Source organism: Schistocerca serialis, chromosome 8, assembly GCF_023864345.2.
Source record: "Schistocerca serialis cubense isolate TAMUIC-IGC-003099 chromosome 8, iqSchSeri2.2, whole genome shotgun sequence".
Lineage (NCBI taxonomy): Eukaryota > Metazoa > Arthropoda > Insecta > Orthoptera > Acrididae > Schistocerca > Schistocerca serialis.
Genome location: NC_064645.1, coordinates 247,156,779 through 247,177,596, shown reverse-complemented (window position 1 = coordinate 247,177,596; position 20,818 = coordinate 247,156,779). Strand labels below are relative to the sequence as shown.

The window sequence follows — 20,818 nt, the reverse complement described above, 5'->3', positions numbered from 1 at the left end:
GACTCAGAGGGCCATAGACACGGGTTCCCAGGTAGATGCCGTGTTTCTTGACTTCTGCAAGGCATTTGATACAGTTCCCCACAGTTGTTTAATGAACAAAGTAAGAGCATATGGACTATCAGACCAATTGTGTGATTGGATTGAAGAGTTCCTAGATAACAGAATTCAGCATGTCGCTCTCAATGGAGAGAAGTCTTCCGATGTAAGAGTGATTTCAGGTGTGCCGCAGGGGAGTGTCGTAGGACCATTGCTATTCACAATATATATAAATGACCGTGTAGATAACATCTGAAGTTCACTGAGGCTTTTTGCAGGTGATCCTGTAGTGTATCTAGAGGTTGTAACAATGGAAAATTGTACTGAAATGCAGGAGGATCTGCAACGAATTGATGCATGGTGCAGGGAATGGCAATTGAATCTCAATGTAGACAAGTGTAATGTGCTGCGAATACATAGAAAGAAAGATCCTTTATCATTTAGCTACAATATAGCAGGTCAGCAACTGGAAGCAGTTAATTCCACAAATTATCTGGGAGTAGGCATTAGGAGTGATTTCAAATGAAATGACCATATAAAATTAATCGTCAGTAAAGCAGATGCCAGGCTGAGCTTCATTGGAAGAATCCTAAGGAAATGCAGTCCGTAAACAAAGGAAGTAGGTTACAGTACACTTGTTCGCCCACTGCTTGAATGCTGACTCTGCAAGAGAGACGCTCAGTAGCTCGGTACGTGCTTTTGTTGAAGTTTCGAGAACATACCTTCACTGAGGAGTCAAGCAGTATATTGCTCCTTCCTACGTATATCTCGCAAAGAGACCATGAGGATAAAATCAGAGAGATTAGAGCCCACATAGAGGCATACCAACAATCTTTCTTTCCACAAGCAATACGAGACTGGAATAGAAGGGAGAACTGATAGAGGTACTCAAGGTACCCTCTGCCACACACCGTCAGGTGGCTTGCGGAGTATGGATGTAGATGTGGATGATTAGAGAGATATGTAAATGTCTTTGATTATTATTGCTGGTTTTTTTTCTTTGTCCCTCGCCCAATGTCTTCTTCTTCTTCTTCTTCACCATTCTAACACATCCAGCTTATCTTTCCATTTCAGTATGATAACACCTGTGTTACTTTCTTTTGCTAAGTGTTAATCCTTCCTCAGTTTTGCCTGTACAATTTCCTGCGGACTGAATTTTCTATTTGTTCTTAGAGTGCCACCTAAATGTGTTGATCATTCAAGATGAGCCCTTCAGTAAAAACTGTATGTTTATAAAATCCTTCCCTAATTTAATAAATCACCCATAAGGGTCATACCAACAACTGGTAGAGGAACTCCAAGCTTAGTATCCTTCCCACAGTACACTTTTAAATTCCAGGGGTAGCCACCCTTTAGACAGTGTCTAAATAATTTTACTCCAAATTAATGACACTTTTCCTTTATGTACTGAACAAAACTTAGTTGTTCTCAAAATGACACATGTGTTTCATCAGTGGAAACTTCTTTACCTGGCATGACTACCCTTTGAAATCTCTGCAGTAATTTCTCTATAATTAATTCAGTTCTGAACGAACAGTCTCCTACAGGGTTATTGAAAAAAGTCATAAATGTAACAGCAGTTCAGACTGATTTTGTGACACAAGGTTTTTTTTTAATATTGTTTTGATAGAGCAAATTTTTTGATCCGTAATTTGGAATATTTGGCTATAGTGACATCCATCACAAAAATTCTAAAAATCATTGACTTTTAATCTTGCCGACATCAAACCATTTATTCAGTCGTGAATTAATACTGACTGAATTATTTTTTAATATTTGTTTAGTATATACATTAGTTTGTTGCATCACATACTCTAAAGTATCATCAGTTACAAAGTATTTGAAACAATCAATCATGTTTTGTCTTCGAGACATAGTGCAACAAAAGCATTTAAACTCCAATTGGTATGAAGAAACACAAAATATTTCATATTTTTGCATATAACTGGTCTCCAGACAATCTCATTAAAATTTTTTTCAGGGTTGTCACCATCTTCAGAGATTCCCGATATTACATATATTTCATTGGAATGTGAAACAGTGTGAATAACATGGTTAGAGGTGCATTGTTGACTGGTTTTTACAGCTTTGTAGCCTGACTTATTGACTGATTGTGTATATAAAACTTTTCTTCCTCCCATCACCAATTGTGGAATATCACCTTCAGAACTTTCAGTTTCACTTCCAGGCTTGTCAGGTAAAAAGCTGTCAGAGTTAATGTTAAATAATGACGCAGTAGCTTCGTCACTTATGCCCATAACTTCATCTAAAAGTTTCTGTACATTCCTTCGTTTATCTTCATAACTTCTGCAAGACATTTTCTTTCTTCTCTGTATTTCTTGGTTACAGCACAAACAACATCAAATAAAGACTGTAGCAACAATGTAGGAAAGCAATAATGTAACTGCACACAAATACTATTATGAACTGAAAGACTGGCAAGAGTGCCAACCCAAATTTTTTAGCCACATAGTATATCTCTGTCCGGGCATACTTTGGCACCATTTGTGTCATGTGTGACTTAAAAAAAAAAAGGCTCGATAATAAAGTACTAAGCGGAAATATTGTCAGCTTATTTATGCCTAAATAGTTTATTTGGTACAAAATGAAGGAGAAAATGAAAAAAGATCCTTGGGGGTTGATAACCAAAGTATGCCATGGCAGCCATTGTGTTAAAAGATGCAATATTTTGATATTGGTACCTCTACAGATAGTGGATGGATGACATTAGAAACCATGCATATCTGTAGTGAAAAGTAGTCTACAGGAGGTCTTTATTCAACAGTGGATGTCAAATGGCTGATAAGTGACAGTTCTTCTGGTAGTGCATTAAAAATATGAAAGTCGCTTGAAGCAACAACAAAAAATACCTTTTTGCACTTGGTTGGCTTAGAAAACCATGATGTACAGTTGAAGAAATGTTCTCAAGTGAAGATATCGTCCACACACAGTTATTCACTTTTCTGTGAGAATTACGTCTTCAGTTATCGAATTGCTAATGTAGAACGCTCTTCAGTTTGAGAAACTCAACTTATAGTATGTTTGAAACATCAGCAGTTAATAATAATTAGATAATAAAATCCATTGTTACAGGAAAAGATGGCCAACCTGAGGCCCTGAAACGTGTTGAGAAGATCACAGGAAAGAAAGTTAAATTCTACAATGTTGACCTGTTAAAGTTAGATGAACTGGACAAAGTCTTTTCTGCGGTAGGTATTTATGGTGTATAGAATTACTAGAAAATGAAATAGCTTTGTAGCCACTATTTTACTTTAATAACAAAAGAGTACTGACATCTTTCTATTGTTATGCTCAAATTGACGGCCTGTCTTGTAAAAAAGAAACCAAGTGAATCTCGAGCAAAGTTCGTAATAATTGATGGTTATATGTTCCAGGGATCATTTTGCATGATAGATAATAATGATGTGGAATGAGTCATTTTACACTCGCATCACAAATTAATTTGTACGTGTGGCTACATTCTGAACATTTTTAAGGGTGGTTTTTGTGAAAAAAAGATATGCAGGTGTGAAGTAGTAATTCCTACCCACAACCTTTTACGCATTATGGTAATAGGAATTCTTCTGCAGAATAGAAGAAATTGTAAAGGAGAAACATTTGTAGTTTGTTCTCACATTTCATTCTGCTGTCTGTCAGACATTTTGTATCAATGGATAAGTAATAAAAAAATTTTGTCACAGCATTGTGCATCCCTTTTTGAGCTAAAGACAACCTTAAAGTAGAGTAATGAATGTCATTTTTCCTTCTGGTATTGTAATGTGTACATTATTGTTACTTTTGATCGGTAGTGAATTACTTACAACAAATTCATGAGGGATGTACTGTGAAGCAATAGTCAGAAACCCGAACTCCTGAAGTAGATGTCTACAAGGTGATCATGGCTGAGCACCACATATTATTCTTACAGCATGCTTTTGTGAATGAAGACTTTCTTTTTAAAAGATGAGTTACAGCAGAACATTATTCCACATGGCTTATTGAAACTTATTGATATTGTGTCATCTGTCATATATAAAATATGATTCTGTTGCAAATGCAATATTTGAATACTACTACTAATTCAGCCTAATCATCCACTGTAGCAGAAAAGTGTTTTCCTGATATAGTGACTGATTGCTCACTTACATTTGAGAACATTGCACTGTAACACAAATGGGGCAACACAATAAGAAATAACCAATAACATTTATTAAGAATACGTTGCAATATAGTACTTAACTTTGGTACAGAGCTAATGGCTGCAGGCGAAAATGGTAACCATCTACAGAGCTGTGACAACACTGGAGCACTGCCATAGAGACGTTTGCAAAATTGCGTTACGTTATTGGTTGACATAGGCCCACAAAGCTGCCACCTCTAGCCCACTGCAATTTTCAGAGATCAACTTGTGCCTACTCAACTGTAGGAGTTCTTGGTTTGCTGACAGCTGTTGTAGTAAATTTAGCATTGTCTGTAGGACGAGTTCTGGTTGGGCCATGTCTCAGAAATGTGCTAAGAACAGTTTACAAAATTCATGGAAGTTTTTCTGGAAAGGAAACGGATTAGCAACCCTTGAATCTACTACGAACAGAATATTTTAAGCCATGCAGTGTTGCCACAAAAATGGTGAAATTGATCACAAACTGTAAGAAACAAGTGAAAATAAAAATTTTCATACCTAGTAATTTCTCTCTTTTCTCCAGTATTGTTTTCTTTTTACTTTTTACTTTTACTTCACCCAGTAAAGAGAATGTTGTGTGTTTGCACTGTCTAGTTGTCAAAAATTTCTGATTTTTTTAAATCCCACTCCCCCGCCAAATGTTGGATATTGGAGACAATTTGTCAACAATGTTTAAAGTTTGTCCTTGTTGCCAGAATGTTGTGAATGAAGTTAGTGAATGCTACTGTTAGTTCAGGTGAAACGTCCAGTCCTGTGAAGGTGGCTGACTGTACAATTAAACACTTGTTTGAAAGGGCGGCATTATAACAGAAATGTGGCAACAGAATAACAAATAACCAATAACATTTATAAAGAGTATGTTACAACATAGTAGTTAATTTGGGTACAATTTGGTGCATGGCACTTGATGTCCTAAACCTAATACAATGATATCTAAATAACTTTGCTGTCTCTTGGTAGTCTACCATATAGTCACTACAATGAAATGTAAATTGTGTAGACACTTTATTAATGGTCTTAGTTCTCCATAAAAAGCAACTGCTAAGTCAGAAGGTGGTCTTCATAGAACTGTACAAAACTGGCTGCAGGCACTGAACTGAATTGTCTGACTGCTGGTTCAGAACATTATTTGTCTGCGACACGTGTTTTGTGCCTGTCTGTCGAAGAATTTCTTTGTCTGCCAGTACAAGGTAGAAGCGATGTAGTCCATGGTTGACAGTGCTCTCTGTAGCAACTGATCACACTATTGGTGGGTGTAAATGATGCACTGAAGGAAGTGTCACTGAAGCAGAAAGAGATTGAGTTTTTGAGTGCGATCTGGAGAGCAGTGCACAAAACTGGGAGGCACGAGACAAGTGTTGTGATGCTGGCAGTGTGCTGATCCTGTAGTGTACAGCAGCCAGGTTGAGCAACCCAGATGTTTGCTTATTGAAGCTCATATTTACTGATGTCCATTTGGACATCTTTCTTCAGAGTAGAGTTACATTCCAAATTTAGAACTTTTTTAATTATTTATGCTTCTAAATTTGATATGTTATTGTACTGATATTTTACTTGGACTCTACTGTATAACTAATATTGCTAAGATGTCATGTACAATAATTCAGTTTTTTACATTTCCTGTACGTGCTAGTGGAAATTCCTGGTACATTTGTCAGTATAATCTGTAGGATTTAGCAATATCATGTAATGTAAAATTTAATTACTAGCATGAGATGTATGATGAATTGGCTTGTAATTATAGGAGATTTAATTTTCACCCATTTTATTATCATGTGTAAGATACTGGAATTTAAAGATATTTTTATTGTGTTTCAGCATCCAATTTCCCTCGTTATGCACTTTGCAGCACTTAAGGCAGTTGGAGAGTCAGTGTCATTACCTCTTGCTTACTATAAAAACAATGTCAGTGGTTCAATCATTCTCCTTGAGGTATGTTATTTACCTACTAATTATGATTGGCTTGGCTTTAAAAATTCTCTTTTTGTGACACTTTATTCCTTTATAACTGTAGTGGATATAATAAGCAATAACCAGGAAATGCTGTGTAACAGACCACCATGTAGCTGAAAGAATGGCTTATAGTTTCTCTAGGGAATCTCTGTTCAAGTGGCAAAAAATAGTCAGACACAATGAGTTTGGTAAGTCAGACTGGGGCATTGCCAATATTATGGATTAAACTGTAATTTGTGTTTGGAGGTAAGTCAGTCCTGTCCTCCCCATTCTCCTCAATGTAATAGAACAAAAGAGTGAGAGAGTCCTGAAACGTTACCTAAATGGAAATATTGAAATCGAAACACACTTTACATGAATTTTTTAATAAGTTGCAAATAATGTGTGTCCAACATAGGCAATGAGGTTTGGCCAGTTACTCTCCCTAACCTCCTCCTTTCCATCTTTTTGGCAGCTCCACGGTGCTGAATTTACAAATTATCTGGAACCTTTAAGAAAGATGTTCTTGCTTCCAGTTGTGGATATTTTTCCACTAAGATTACTGCTTCAACCAGAGTAAAGGATAACTGCAAGATTCCATACAGAGAATGAAGCAGAATATGTTAGTGATGACAAAACAACCTCCTCTGAGCATTTATTGACTATCGCAGGCCGGCTGCTGTGGCCCAGTGGTTCTAGGTGCTTCAGTCTGGAACTGCGCTGCTGCTAGGGTCACAGGTTCGAATCCTGCCTCGGGCATGGATGTGTGTGATGTTCTTAGGTTAGTTAAGTTTAAGTTGTTCTAAATCTAGGGGACTGATGACCTCAAATGTTAAGTCACATAGTGCTTAGAGCCATTTGAATTTGACTATCACAGTCAGGGACACAGATAGCAGTGGATAGCTCCCTTTTTCATTGCCAGTTTTAGACTGAGTGTACATTGCTTGGTCTTGCTTCATTATCTGTGTGCGTTTGAATTCGCAATCCCTCCCCCCCCCCCCCCTTTTTCTTTTTTTTTTTTTTTTTTTTTTTTTTTTTTTTTTTTTTTTTGCCCGAGATAATGGCTCCTTTATAGGCACAAAATATTTAACATTGCATATTTCAGTTTGTCCTCTTTTAAAGCTGTTCACTACCATAAACTGTCAGACATCTCTGTTCTCTTACACACTACATTTTTGTAACTAATGGCTTTGCAGTTCTAAAATTAATTACAGTGTTGGTGGAATACAAATAATTTAAGGAGTAAAGGTAATAACTCACTACATAGTTGAGGTTCTGATTTATCAATAAGCAAATAAACAAGACTTTGATTAAAAATAAAATTGTATTGCAGTTGCAGGTCACACACAACTTTTTTTATTATTGGCTTCATGCATTAGACATGAATGTCTTCAGAAATTTAGTATCTAGCGGCAACATACTAAATGTATCTCACTGTACAGTGGTGACATCAGACGTAAAATGACATTTTACATTTGGCCACCAAATTTTTGAAGATGCTTGCATCTGATGAGCAAAACCTGTAATAAAAGGAAGTTGTATGCAACTTGTGGCCGCTCCACAGTTTTATTCCTTTTGGTCGCGGTTCCCTGCAGGTGATGCCCGCAAGATGTCAAATGTTGCTAGCTTCCAAACAGTTCTTCTTCAGATCTATACACATACTCCTGTATGCCTACATTATCGTGACTGACAACATTTTGCCGGGACTGTAGCTCACCTGGATCAAGGGTTTGTGTCAGGTAGAGTGCTGTAACTGCAAGCGGAACGGTTGCAGGGTTGCCGGGAACTAAAGCGCGGTGGGACCAAACGGGAGCGGCCCGCGAACAAACAAAACGAAAGGGGAAGGACTTACATAAACAACGATGAATGACCTAGCAAGGCCTAACGAACAACAACACGCAAATAGCAACGGGGTCACAAGTGAAACCTCACGAATCCACAGTGTCCACTCGTACACGGAAACCAAGCAGACATGCTGTCTGTAGGCGAGATGTCGATAGACTAACGCGAATATCAGACTGCCTGCTGAGCGAGAGGCAGGCGCTTAAATACCTGATAGAGTACGTTGCTATTGGCCGCTTGGACCACGTGCTCCACTGTGGCGCCCTCACATTATACGCGGGCAAGGAGTGCGCTCGTAGCCACGGCTTACGGCGCGATAGCTGGAGAGACCTCTAGTGGTAATCAAGGTCCATGCCATCTGGCACGTATTCGAAACCCGTGCACTTGGTACCAGATAGAGTGGGTGAGGAGAGAAAGTAGGCACATTGTCCTCCACCTCTCTTGTTGACAGCATCCAAACCTCTGTCCATGTCAAGCATAGTGCCTGCTACCGTCCTTTCCGTACTAAAATAGGACCAACCTTTGTCAACACATTTTCAGTGATGGGAAATCTGCCCAGTGTGCTGAAAGCCTTACTAAGACTTCCAATCAGGCAGACAGATTTCCCATACTCTATCCACCCCCAGGAACCAACTACAAAGGAGCATCTGCCTCACCACTCAGAATCATCCCAAACTGAAACAACTGAACCATATCCTCCACCAGGGCTTTGACTACTTACCTCCACACCCAGAACAAGGAATTTCCTGCCTACAATCCTCCCACCCTCCCAGAGTGGTATGTCACTACCCATCCAATCCTCCCATATCCTAGTCCATTCTTACATCACTCCCTCACCTTGTGCTCTGTTGAGATGTATTTAATTTCATCCTTTACTGAAGATTTCCACAGAGGGGAGCATTAAATGAGTCTATAACCAATCTTTGTCAGCTGAGCCACAAATTTAATTCAGAGTTGGAAATTACATCAGATGGAGTTAGTAATTGATAAGTAGGTTCAGGTGCTCACTTTCCTCTTGGAGTCTCACAATACTTTACATATATATTCCAATTACGCTTTGTGTTAATGGTATATATCTGAGACTCGGCACCTCAGCTGTTTGGTGATCATTACCTTTAGTCCATTAATTATTTATAAATACTGAAAACTGATTATCTTGTGGTAGATAGTTGAACAAGACTGTAATGTATATTGCTAAGATAATGATTCACAGATCCTTCATTATTTAAATTTTTGAAATTAATTTATCACTTGTATTGCCTGTGGTTGAAATTAAATTCGACCAATTGAGTCAGTGGATCTGATCTATGATAAATGTCATTTATCTTAAAGCGATACACTCCACATAAAACTGTGTTTCAAATTTTAGCCTCAGATCTGACCCATAGCAAGTGTTGCATTGTAGCTACAAGCATTCTTCAAATAATTCTTCGGGTTCTCTGTAATTGTTTTATCATTTGAAGTGAGTCCCTGGTACAGTGCATTGAAAAATAAATTGTGTTAATGGTGGCAAATTAACTTTTCCCTTATAATAACACAATGTGAATGCCACTGTGTCATGTGCAGTAACCTCAGATGCAAAATGATTAGCATTACAAAATCCCCCCAGGTGTTCTTTCGTGAGTTCATGTATGGTGCCCATGGGGCCCCAAGCTATTGCAGCCCATTCTTCCTTTCCTGTACCCCTCCCTTCCAATCCTTGCTCTTTCCCTGCTGCCTCCTCCTTCCCCTCTCTTGGTGTTCTTACTTATGTCGAGGTGGTGTCCACCTTGTTTACTGTATTCCTTCCGGTTTTGTTCTGTGTGCCTTTTCTTTCTCATCTTCCCTTTTCAACGTTTTTGGTCCCCCTTTGGGGTTCAACCTCTGTTTCTAAATTTCCTCTCTGTAGTGTGAGCCATTTGGGGAAAACTTCCTCCCTAGCGTCTGTGGTATGGATCCCTCCCTCCCTTCCTCCCTCCCTCCCTCCCCCCCCCCTGCCCTTTCCCCTCCCCCTCCTTCTCTGTATCCCTACTCCACTGCCAAAGGTCACAAGCACCAATAGCCAGTCCATGTGGTGGGCCTGTTATGTATCCCTGACAACATAGGGATCACACTTCTGATATCTTGGCTTTGCCTTCCCAAGTGTGCCTAGGAATGCTTGCTTGTCATTCTGGATCAGCTATGAGGAGAGCCCCTGATTGAATTGGGTGATGTCAGGGTGGATGTGTTGCATATGAAATGTATCAAGTTCCAAAAATCTGACCATTCTTTTGTGGCCTTCCATTTGATTGGTAATGGATCATTGAATGCTACCTCTTCTGACCCTATAACGTCCCCTTCCCTTGCTACACGCTGTGAGGAGGGCCAGGCTTGGGGTGAAACACTTTCCCCACTACCTGGTCTGTACTAGGATGGATAGGGACACATTCACCACCACAAAGCTGTTATATTTTGTGGAAAATATCTAAGAAAAGTTTGGCAAAGTGGAGTCTCTCAGTAAGACACTGTCGGGTTCCATATTGATCAAAACTACTTCTGCCACGTGATCTGCAGCCCATCACACTTTATCATCTTGGCGATGCCCCGGTGTCCATTACACCTTACCAGTCTGTAAATGTGGTTCAGGGACCTCATCCTTCAAACTGATGAGGAACTCCATGCCAATCTGGAATTATGAGGTGTTCGTTTCATTCATTGTGTGCAGAAAGGTCATAAGGACAATTGCCCTGATACAACGACGTTATTGTGGATTTTGAGGGATATATCCTCTCAGAGAAGGTCAAGGTTACATGTTACCCGTGTATTGTGAAGCCAGACGTTCCGCCACCCAGGAGGTGCTTTCGGTGCTTGTGTTTTGGGCACATGTATTCCCAATATATGGGGGACCCTTTGTGCTGTGAATGTGGACACACACTCTATGAGGGGAGCACTGTGTTCCCCCAACTACGTGCATTAATTGTCATGACCATCGCTCTCCACGCTGACCAGATTGCCTGGCTTATAAGAAAGAAAAGAAGACACAAGAGTATAAGTCCCTTGATCTTTTAGCTTACACTGAGGCTCGTCAGAAATATGACAGACTTCATCTTGTGTCGATGACTTCTACTTTTGCCTTTGTTACATTCTTTGCCCCTCCTCCCTCTTCCTTACTGCAGTCCTGTGCCCCTCTCATCTCCCACTCCACCACGTTTCCCATGCCCTCCCCTCGAGATACCCCTCCATACCTGCCCTCCTCAACCTATGAAAGAAGAAGAAGAAATGTAAGTCTCGGGACAAGGCTTGCCCACTGGAGGTGCTATCCCCCCCCCCTCGCAACCTGAGTGTGACCTCTTATTTACGGATGTCACCCCATCCTCATGATGGATGGTGACCTGCCAGTGTGATTGGCTCCAGCCTGTTCGCCTCCCATTTGGATACCCACTCCATGATTATTCAGTGGAACTGCAATGGCTACTACTGTCACATCCCAGAGTTGCAGTTCCTTATTGCCTTTTACTCGGCAGCTTCTGTTATTCTCCAGAATCTCATTTTACTGATGCTCACTAACCGACCGTTCATGGGTTCCGTGCTTTGTTGGAACTGCGTTGGCCCTTTAAGGGCTTCCAGTGCCATTTACACGTTGGTACATACAGATATTGTTATTACATGGATCCCACTTCATACCAAATTGGAAGCAGTTGTCGTCTGTGTCCACTTGGAGTCCGTAATCTCTATCTCCCTCCTGACAGATCACCTATGTCTGCTGCCCTGCTGTCTTGTCTGGGGTTCCTCATGGACCCATTTCTTGCGGATGGCGACCGGTGCCTTCTTAATGATGGTTCCCCTACTCATTTTAGTGCCATGTATGCAACTTCCCTGCCACTGATCTTTCACTTTCTTCCCTTTCTCTCCTCTCTTCGTTTTGCTGGTGGCCACATTATGACTACTGTGATAGTGACCACTTCCTGTTGATTCTCTCATTCCCTTCCCACCATCCGATGACCAGGTTACCTCGATGGGCTTTACATCATGCTGATTGGCCTGTATATACCTCCGAAGTCATATTTACACATTATTTCCCAGGTTGTATTGATGAAGTCATCCGTGATCTTTGAACTAGGTACAGGGAATTATTTTCCACCAGGATCATCTTCTCCAAACTGACGAGGAGCTCTGTGCAAACCTCGAGCGACAAGGAGTCCGATTTATCTGCCATGTACATCTGGGCCCTAAAAACAATAGCACCGATACAGGCGCCTTTATCCTGTCCTTTGAGGGGGATGCCCTCCCAGCGAAGGTAGAGGTGATGGTGTATTGGTGTGATGTAAAACCTTACATTCCACCACCAATGAGATGCTTCAAATGCTTATGGTTTGGACACATGTCTTCCCGTTGCACCAATGATCCCCTCTGTGTTGACTGTGGGCACCCCCTCCATGAGGGGAGTGCCTGTGCTCCACCGCCAGCGTGTGTAAATTGTAATGCGCAGCATCCTCCATGCTCGCCAGCATGCCCAGTGTATTTGGAAGAATGACAAATTCAGGAGTACAAGATCATAGATTGACTTACGTACACCGAGGCTTGTCGAATGTATCAACACCTCCATTCCGTGCATATAACTTCTACCTTTGCTTCAGTCATGTCTATTCCCCGTCGTACCCCTCCTCTTCCCAGCACCGACCCATTCTCCCCACACCTTCAGCCTCACCCTCACTCTCCTACTCTTACTCCCCCTCGTCAACAGTACCCATACCCACCCCTTCAGGTGCTGCTCCCCCTCCTCTGCCGGAGAAGTGCTCCCCTTCTTCGGCAGCTGCCGGTACTGGAGCTTCCTCCCAGGACACCTCTTCCCCGCACTCCCCTCAAAGGCGATATGCTGTTGCACATCGGCCGTGCGATCCGCGACCAGTGGGCGATAAGATTACCAGGTGTAATTCCATGCCTGACCTCGCTGCAATGTGCCCTTCTCTTTCTTCACAAAAGAAGAAGCAGAAACACAAGAACAAGGGCAAGGCCCCTCCGGTACTGCCTTGTCTTCCTCCAGCCAATGATCCAACAGGGTCTGACCCCACCTATATGGACATTACCCCATCCTTATCGGTGACGGACGGCGACCCGGTGACGTGACTGGCTCCGGTCCGTTCGCTTCCCATTTGGACTCCAGCTGGAGAATCCTCCAGTGGCATTGTAATGGCTATTTGCGTCATCTCCCAGAGTTGCAGCCCCTTCTTTCCTCCTACTCTGCTGCTTGCATTGCTCTCTAGGAGACCCATTTTATCAATCCTTACTCACCCACCCTTTGTGGGTTCCATGCTTTTTGTCGAAACTGAATTGACCCCTTGCGGGCTTCTGGTGAAGTTTGCACCGTGGTCCTCAAGGACATTGTTAGTAAACGGGTTCCCCTCCATACCACTCTGGAAGCCATTGCTGTCAGTCCATCTGGCCACTCGAATCACAATCTCTACCTCCTGCCTGACAAGTCACCCACATCCCTTGCCTTAACAACCCTTCTTCAACAACTCCCTTCTCCCTTCATGCTTCTAGGGGACTTTAATGCCCACAACCCTCTTTGGGGTAGGCACGCGACTACTGCCCTGGGCAGGACAGTTGAAGCTGTTCTGGCAGAGCTTGACCTCTGTCTCCTAAACACCAGCACTCCCACACACTTTAGTGTGGCGCACGGCACTTTCCCTGCCATTGACCTCTCCATCTGCAGTCCCGGCCTTCTTCCCTCCATTCAGTTGGGATGTGCACAATGACTTATGTGACAGCGAACATTACCCAATTGTTTTGACCTTCGTTCAGTGGCTGCCATAAGTCCGCACCCCCCTCTTCACAACTGTGGGCGAAACTCGGGCAAATTTTTGGCCATCGTCCTCCCGCCAGCATTGCAGGAATTTTTGTGCGTGGTGTTGTCCTTACCCATCCGGACTTTGTCGCAGAGCATTTTGCTCAACACTTTGCCCTAGCCTCTGCATCGACTCAGTATCCACCCACGTTCCTCCTCCTGAAAGAGTGCACGGAACGACTGCCTTTGACTTTAGTTTCTTGCTGCTTGTAGCCTTAAAACGCCCCATTCAGCGAGTGGGAATCTGCCAGTGCCCTCGCCCTTTGTCCTGACACGGCTCCTGCACTGGATTGGATACATAACCAAATGCTCCAACACTTATCGGTGGCTGGCCACCGTCGTATACTGACCCTTTTCAACCATCTGTGGAGTTAGGGGGTATTTCCTACCCAGTGGCAGGAAAGCATTGTTATTCTGGTGTTGGAGCCTGGGAAGCCACCTCCGGATAGCTACTGTCCAAGTAGCCTTACCAACACCCTCCGCATGCTCCTTGAATGCATGGTGAGTCTCGCAGCTGTTTTGGATCCTTGAATCCCACGACGTTGTGTCATTGACTCAAGATGGTTTTTGCAGTGGCCACTGCACGGTGGATAACTTAGTCCACCTGGAGTCTGCTATGTGGTCGGTTTTTGCCCATTGGCAACACCTTCTTGCAGTCTTTGACCTGCATAAAGCCTACGACACCACCTGTCGCCACCACATCCTCACCACCCTTCACGAATGGGGCCTTCATGGTGCTCTGCCCGTTTTTATATGTAACTTTCTTTCTTGTCACTCTTTCCGGGTCCAAGTTGGTTGCTCCTAGAGCACTTCCCATCGGCAAGAAAATAGGGTTCCACAGGGTTCCGTGTTGAGCATCCCTTTCTTTCTCGTTACCATTAATGGACTGGTGGGTGCTGCTGGGCCGACAGTGTCCCCCTCTTTGTATGCTGATGATTTTTGTATCTACATCGCTTCCTCAATCATGAGTGCTGCAGAACGCCATCTACAGGGGGCAATCTACCAGGCACAATCATGGGCTCTCTCCCATGGTTTTCAGTTTTCGGTGGCTAAGTCTTGTGTCATGCATTTCTGCCGTCGCTGTACATTCCATCCCCATCCGGACATGTTCCTCGATGGCCAATCCCTCGAGGTGGTGGACATCCATCGCTTCTTGGGTCTGGTCTTCAATGCCCATTTGACATGGCTCCTTCATCTTCGCCAGCTGAAGACAACGTGCTTGTTACATCTCAGTGTTCTTAGATGTCTGTGCAATACCGCCTGGGGTGCAGACCGCTCTATTCTCCTGTGATTGTACAAAGCGCTGGTCCAGTCTCGTTTAGACTACTTAGACTACAGGAGTCCTGCCTATGGTTCTTTGTCACCTTCGACATTGCAGATACTAGACCCCATCTACCATTGTGGGGTACGACTTGTGACTGGTGCCTTCCGGACTAGCCCCTTGATTAGCCTTCTCACAGAAGCAGGGATTTCACCGCTGCGAGTTTTGCGCCAACAACAGCTGATACCTTATGTGCTCCGCATTTGCTGCACTCCAAAGCACCCTAATTATGGTCTCCTTAACCCGACACGGAGATCAACCTCCCGCGACGGTGGCCACGATGTGGGCTTACCATGGCTGCCCGCATTCAGTCACTCTTTTTCTGAGCTCTGACACTTCCCTTTACTGCTTCTTTTCTCTGCTTACGCAAGTACCCCTCTGTGTTGCATCTCTCGGCCACAGCTCTGTCTTGATGTCTCCATCAATTCAAAGGATTCTATCCCTCCAGAGGCCCTTCGCCACCATTTCTACCGTTTCCTCAGAAGTGATTTCTACTGATTGCTCCATGGTTGCTGGTCACACTGGTTATGCTTACACGTATGTGAGACACACGGAACTTCATTCCTTGCCAGATGGCTGTAGTGTTTTTACTGCAGAATTGGTTGCCGTCTTGCGCACACTGGACCATGTCGAGACTGTCCTTCACTATCTGTAGTGACTCCTGCCATGTTGGGATACCTGGTAATGAACTTGCCGATCGACTAGCTGAATTGGCTACTAACGAGCCATCTCTTGCTGTTGGCATTCCAGAAATAGACCTTCGCTCGGTGTTATGTCGTCAGGTTCTGGGACTTTGGAATGCAGAATGGCACACATTTTCTTTGCCGAACAAGCTCATGGCGATAAAGGATTTTACAACTATGTGGCAGTCCTTATGGGCCTCTCGGAAAGCCTCTGTCATCCTTTGATGGCTCCGCAACGGGCTGACTCATGGTTATCTCCTGCGTCGTGAGAACCCCCCTCTCTGTCGTTGTGGATCAATATTCTGTGGTTCACCTCTTACTGGAATATCCCGACTTTGCCACCTTGCGACGGACTTTTAGCTTCCCAGACTTGCTACCCTTGGTGTTAGCTTGACAATGCCTCAGTGGCTGATCTAGTTTTATGATTTCTTTGTGATGGGGTTTTTTTATCACTTTATTTAAGCGTGGGACCTTCAACCTTATCAGTTGGCGGAGGGGCTGTCAGGCCGTCTTGCTCCCCCCTTCCCCCGATTGGACTGGCTTTGACTGGACTTGGTGGTTCACCCCAACCTTCCCACTCCTCCTTTATGGGATCTATTTTATCTTGAATGTCTATCTTATTTACCTGTGCTTCTTCCTTCATGCTCCTGTCATTAGTCACTTTCTTTCCCTCCTCTCTTCTTCCATATTCTTCCTTCCATCTGTGTCAATAATTTGTAATTTTATGGCCATTGTAGTTCCCTCTTATAGTGTGAGGTTTTATCAGTTTTAGTTATTCCAAGGTCGGTGGGACTGATGACCGTGTAGTTTGGTATCTTTCTCCAGTCCAACCAACCGGTAGCACAACTGACCCGAGGGGAAAATGGCAACGAAAACTTAGAGTAGAAGGACTCCAGTTGCTGATTTGCTCTTGTGACGCTGTCTGTTGCTGCTGAGGCCACAACCAACGCTGCCCCATGTGACGCTGAGTCGAGTGTTGCACTGCTGCAACAGCTGCCCCTTTGTCCTGAACAATTGCAGCTTGCCTAACAGGTTTGACTGAGCAACTTCCGGTACCTCCCCCTACTCAGCAATCTGATCACTTGTGACTCGTGACACTTCAAAGGACTGTGCTATATTGAGCACATCTGTAAGTGCTCACATTGAAGTTCTTTTTCGTGGACATCCCAATCCAGGACCAGACGAATAATAATGTCACACACACCATTTGATCAGCGCAGGATACGTGATGGGTACTAGTGACAAAGTTACAATGACAGCGCAACCCATGTAATTCAGCTGCCCAGACATTATAAGAGTGGGCATTTCTGACAACGGTAAAATTCTATGTCCATTACAATGACCTGTGTATTGTCACAGTAATAGATTGAAAAAAGCTTGCACGTTTCATCAAATGATAAGGTGGCCGGTTGTTGCTAAGATGCAAGTTGGCACAACTGATACACATGCAGTGAAAGCCAGGAAAGTAAGGAAGCCCTACACAGGTTGGCATCTCCCATGCAGAAAACTTGGAAATGTTGGTGTAACAGTGTCTCGTAGGAGTCCCAGTCTTCGACCAATTCATCATGTGCCAGAAGGGGCAACAGTTGCACAGACGAAAGACAAATGTCCCGCGAGTGTGCAGATGCCACTTGATTGGGAGCAATGGTCAGAACCTGCTGTTGATCTGTGAAAGCTTCTTGCTGGGCAATGATACGTTGGAGTGTTTCTTCCATCGAGATGTTTGTCAGGTGACTTAGCACAGACAGTAACCATAGAAGAAACATAATCTTCTCTCATCGCCAAGTTTGTTATAGCGAGGAAAAACATGATTTATGGAACTTAGTATTTCATACAGCCAACTTGAGATACAGTTAAGCACAGGTTGTGCATAGCACTGAACACATTGAATGGACAACAGCTATACAGGGTACAGAATAGGCCAAGCACTCATTTGCGATCCCTTAAATAATACTGTTTCTTTGGTGACTCATCAAAGCACGCCAGGGGGCTGACCTAGGTGGCCTCCAAGTGCGCATGTGAACTGTATGGACACATCATTTCTGAAATTGTGCCCAGAAAGATATACATGTTTAGTAAACTAGATAAAAAAGCAGTGGTATCATATTGCAAAGTGGAATTTGAGACTTTTAGCACAAAGCAAGAGCATGTAGAGGAACTATGGCTCAAGTTTAAAAGAATAATTGACGGTGCACTGGAGAAATGCGTACCCAGTAGAACGGTCCATAATGGGAGGGACCTGCACATAGTATACAGTCACTGTAACTAAATTTCTAAAGGTACTGAGATTACTGCACAATAGCTGTAAAACAAAGCGTAGAGCTATAGATACAAAGATGCTGAATGAAACATGTTTGACTGTCAAGAGAGCAACGCGTAAAGCCTTCAGTGAGTACCATAGCAGATTTTTATCAAATGATCTTTCACGAAATCCAAAGAAATTCTAGTCATATGTAAAGGCTACTAGCAGCACCAAAGTTAGTTCCCAGTCCCTAGTGAATGAGACAAGAACTAAAATTGAGGGTAGTAAAGCAAAAGCTGAAATGCTTCACTCCATTTTTGAAATGTTTCTTTATGAAAACCCAGAGTATTGCCCCAGTTTAATCCTCATACCACTGAAAAGATGAGTGAAATAAGTATTAGTATCAGTGGTGCTGTGGAACAGTTGAAATTGTTAACAATGAACAAAGCCCCAGGTTCTGACGTAAACCCCATCAGAAACTATACTAAATTTGTGGGCGAGTTAGCCCCTCTTCTGACTGTAATCTATTGTGATCCCTCTAACAAAAAAGCGTTCACAGTTCTTAGAAAAAAGCACAGGACACATGTGTCTACAAGAAGGTTAGTAGAAGTGATCCATAAAACTACCGTCCAGTATCCTTGGCACTGATTTATTGTAGAATGTTAGAACATATTCTGAACTCAAACATAATGAGGTATCTTGAACAGAATGACCTCTTCTGTGCCAACCAGCTAGGATTCCGAAAACATCAGTCATCTGAAACCCAACTTGCACATTTCTCATGTGACATACTGACTGCCTTAGTAGATCAAGGCAGTCGTGCAGATGCCGTATTTCTTGATTTCTGAAAAACATTTGACTCAGCACCACACCTAAACTTATTGTCAAAAGAAAAATCATATGGGGTATCAAACAAAATTTGTGACTTTGATTGATAACTTTCTGGTACGAAGGATGCAGCATGTTATTTTGGTCAGAGTGTCATTGACAGATGTGGAAATATCTTGTGGTGTACCCCATGGAAATGTGTTGGTACCCTTGCTGTTCATGTTGTGTATCAATGACCTTGCAGACAATATTAATAGTAACCTCAGACTTTTTGTAGATGATCCAGTTATCTATAATGAATTACAATCTGAAAGAAGCTGCATAAATATTCAGTCAAATCTAGGTAAGATTTCAAAGTGGTGCATAGATTGTCAACTCACTTTAAATGTTCAGAAATGTAAAATTGTGCACTTCAGTAAATGAAAAAAAAAAAAATGTAGTAGCCTACATCTATAATATCAGGGAGTTACGGTTGGAATTGGTCAACTCATACAAATTCCTGGGTGTAACCCTTTGAAGGAATATGATATAGAATGATTACATAGGCTCAGTCATGGGTAAAGCAGGTGCTAGACTTCAGTTTATTGGTACAAAACTGGGAAACTGCAGTTGGTCCGCTAAGGAAGTTGCTTACAAATCACTTGTGCAGCCAGTTCTAGAATATTGCTCAAGTGTGTGGGACTGATACCAAATCAGTCAAATGGGGAATATTGAACGTATTCAGAGAAGGGCAGCACGAATAGTCACAGGTTTGTTTGACCCTTGGGAGAGTGTCGCTGAGATGTTAAAAGAACTCACCTGACAGACTCTTGAAGATAGATGTAAACTGTACTGAGAAAGTCTACTAACAAAGTTTCAAGAACTGGCTTTTAATGACCCCCCCCCCCCCCCCTCGCCCCGTGGTCCCACAGTCCGTTTTTGGGTACTTGTGTGGCGCACATGGAGCCCCAAACTATTGCAGTCTCCTTTCCTTTCCAGGCTGTATTACCATCCCTGTTCCTCTCCCTCCCTATCCTTTCTCCTTTGTCCCTGCCCCCTCTCTTCCCTCTTAGTGGACTTCTTTTTGTCGACCTGGCTATCCTCCTGGCTTTCTTTTGGTCTGTGCTATTGTTTTGTTTGCTGTTTCCATTTCCTTTTTGGCGTTTTTGGTCCCCTTGGGGTTTGACCTCCATTCCCAAAATTTTCTGTTCAGTGTGAGCCATTTGGGGATGAACTCCCTATCTAGCTTCCATGGTGCAGGTTCCTCTCCCCCTCCCCTCTCCTTTCCCTTTGCACCCTGGCCCCCCTCCTACTAGGTCACCAGCACAGTAGCCAGTCCATGTGGTGGGGCTGTTATGTACCCACTTGGCTGAGCCCCCTGAAACCACAGGGATCACACTGCTAGTACCTGAGCTGTTAACATCTTGTGTATGCCCAGGAGTCAATGCTAATCACTTTGGGCCACCAGATCTCCCGGCAATGGTGCCGTGCCAGGCGGCCCTTGCTGTGGCTGAGTGGCACCCATGAGGTGAGCCCCTGATCAGAGTGGGTGGCACTAGGACGGACGCCTTGAGCATGAAGCAACAAAAGCTTCACCATTCTGGCCATTCAGTGGCTGTCTCTAAGAGAGATAGCATATGTGAGATTGCTTCTTCTGATCCTTCGGTATTCCCCTCCCTGGCCACCCCCTGGGAGGAGAGTCAAGCTTGCCGGCTTGGGTTGAAACCTTTCCTTCAGTACCTGGTTTGTACCAGGATGGATGCTGGAAGTTTTGCCATGACCAAGCCTTTATTTTTCATGGATACGATTGAAGATAAGTATGGTGAAGTGGAATCAATGAGTAAAATGCAGTTCGGTGCTTTGCTCATAAAGACATCGTCTGCTGCCCAATCTGACGCACTGTGTTCTTTTGATCTCAGTGATCTCCCAGTCTCCATCACGCCCCATCCAATCTATGAGCTCAGTACAG

General features: G+C 43.2%; 1 protein-coding gene across 2 annotated transcripts in view; it reads left to right on the top strand.

Moving 5' to 3' along the window:
• The window catches only part of LOC126416040 (UDP-glucose 4-epimerase), a 103,165-nt gene that overhangs the window by 24,407 nt on the left and 57,940 nt on the right, over nucleotides 1-20,818 (top strand). For both annotated transcript variants that reach the window (XM_050083504.1, XM_050083505.1), the window contains exons 2-3: nucleotides 3,130-3,245; nucleotides 6,035-6,148. In XM_050083504.1, coding sequence (XP_049939461.1) covers nucleotides 3,130-3,245; nucleotides 6,035-6,148 — 230 coding nt within the window. The remainder of the gene's footprint in view (nucleotides 1-3,129; nucleotides 3,246-6,034; nucleotides 6,149-20,818) is intronic.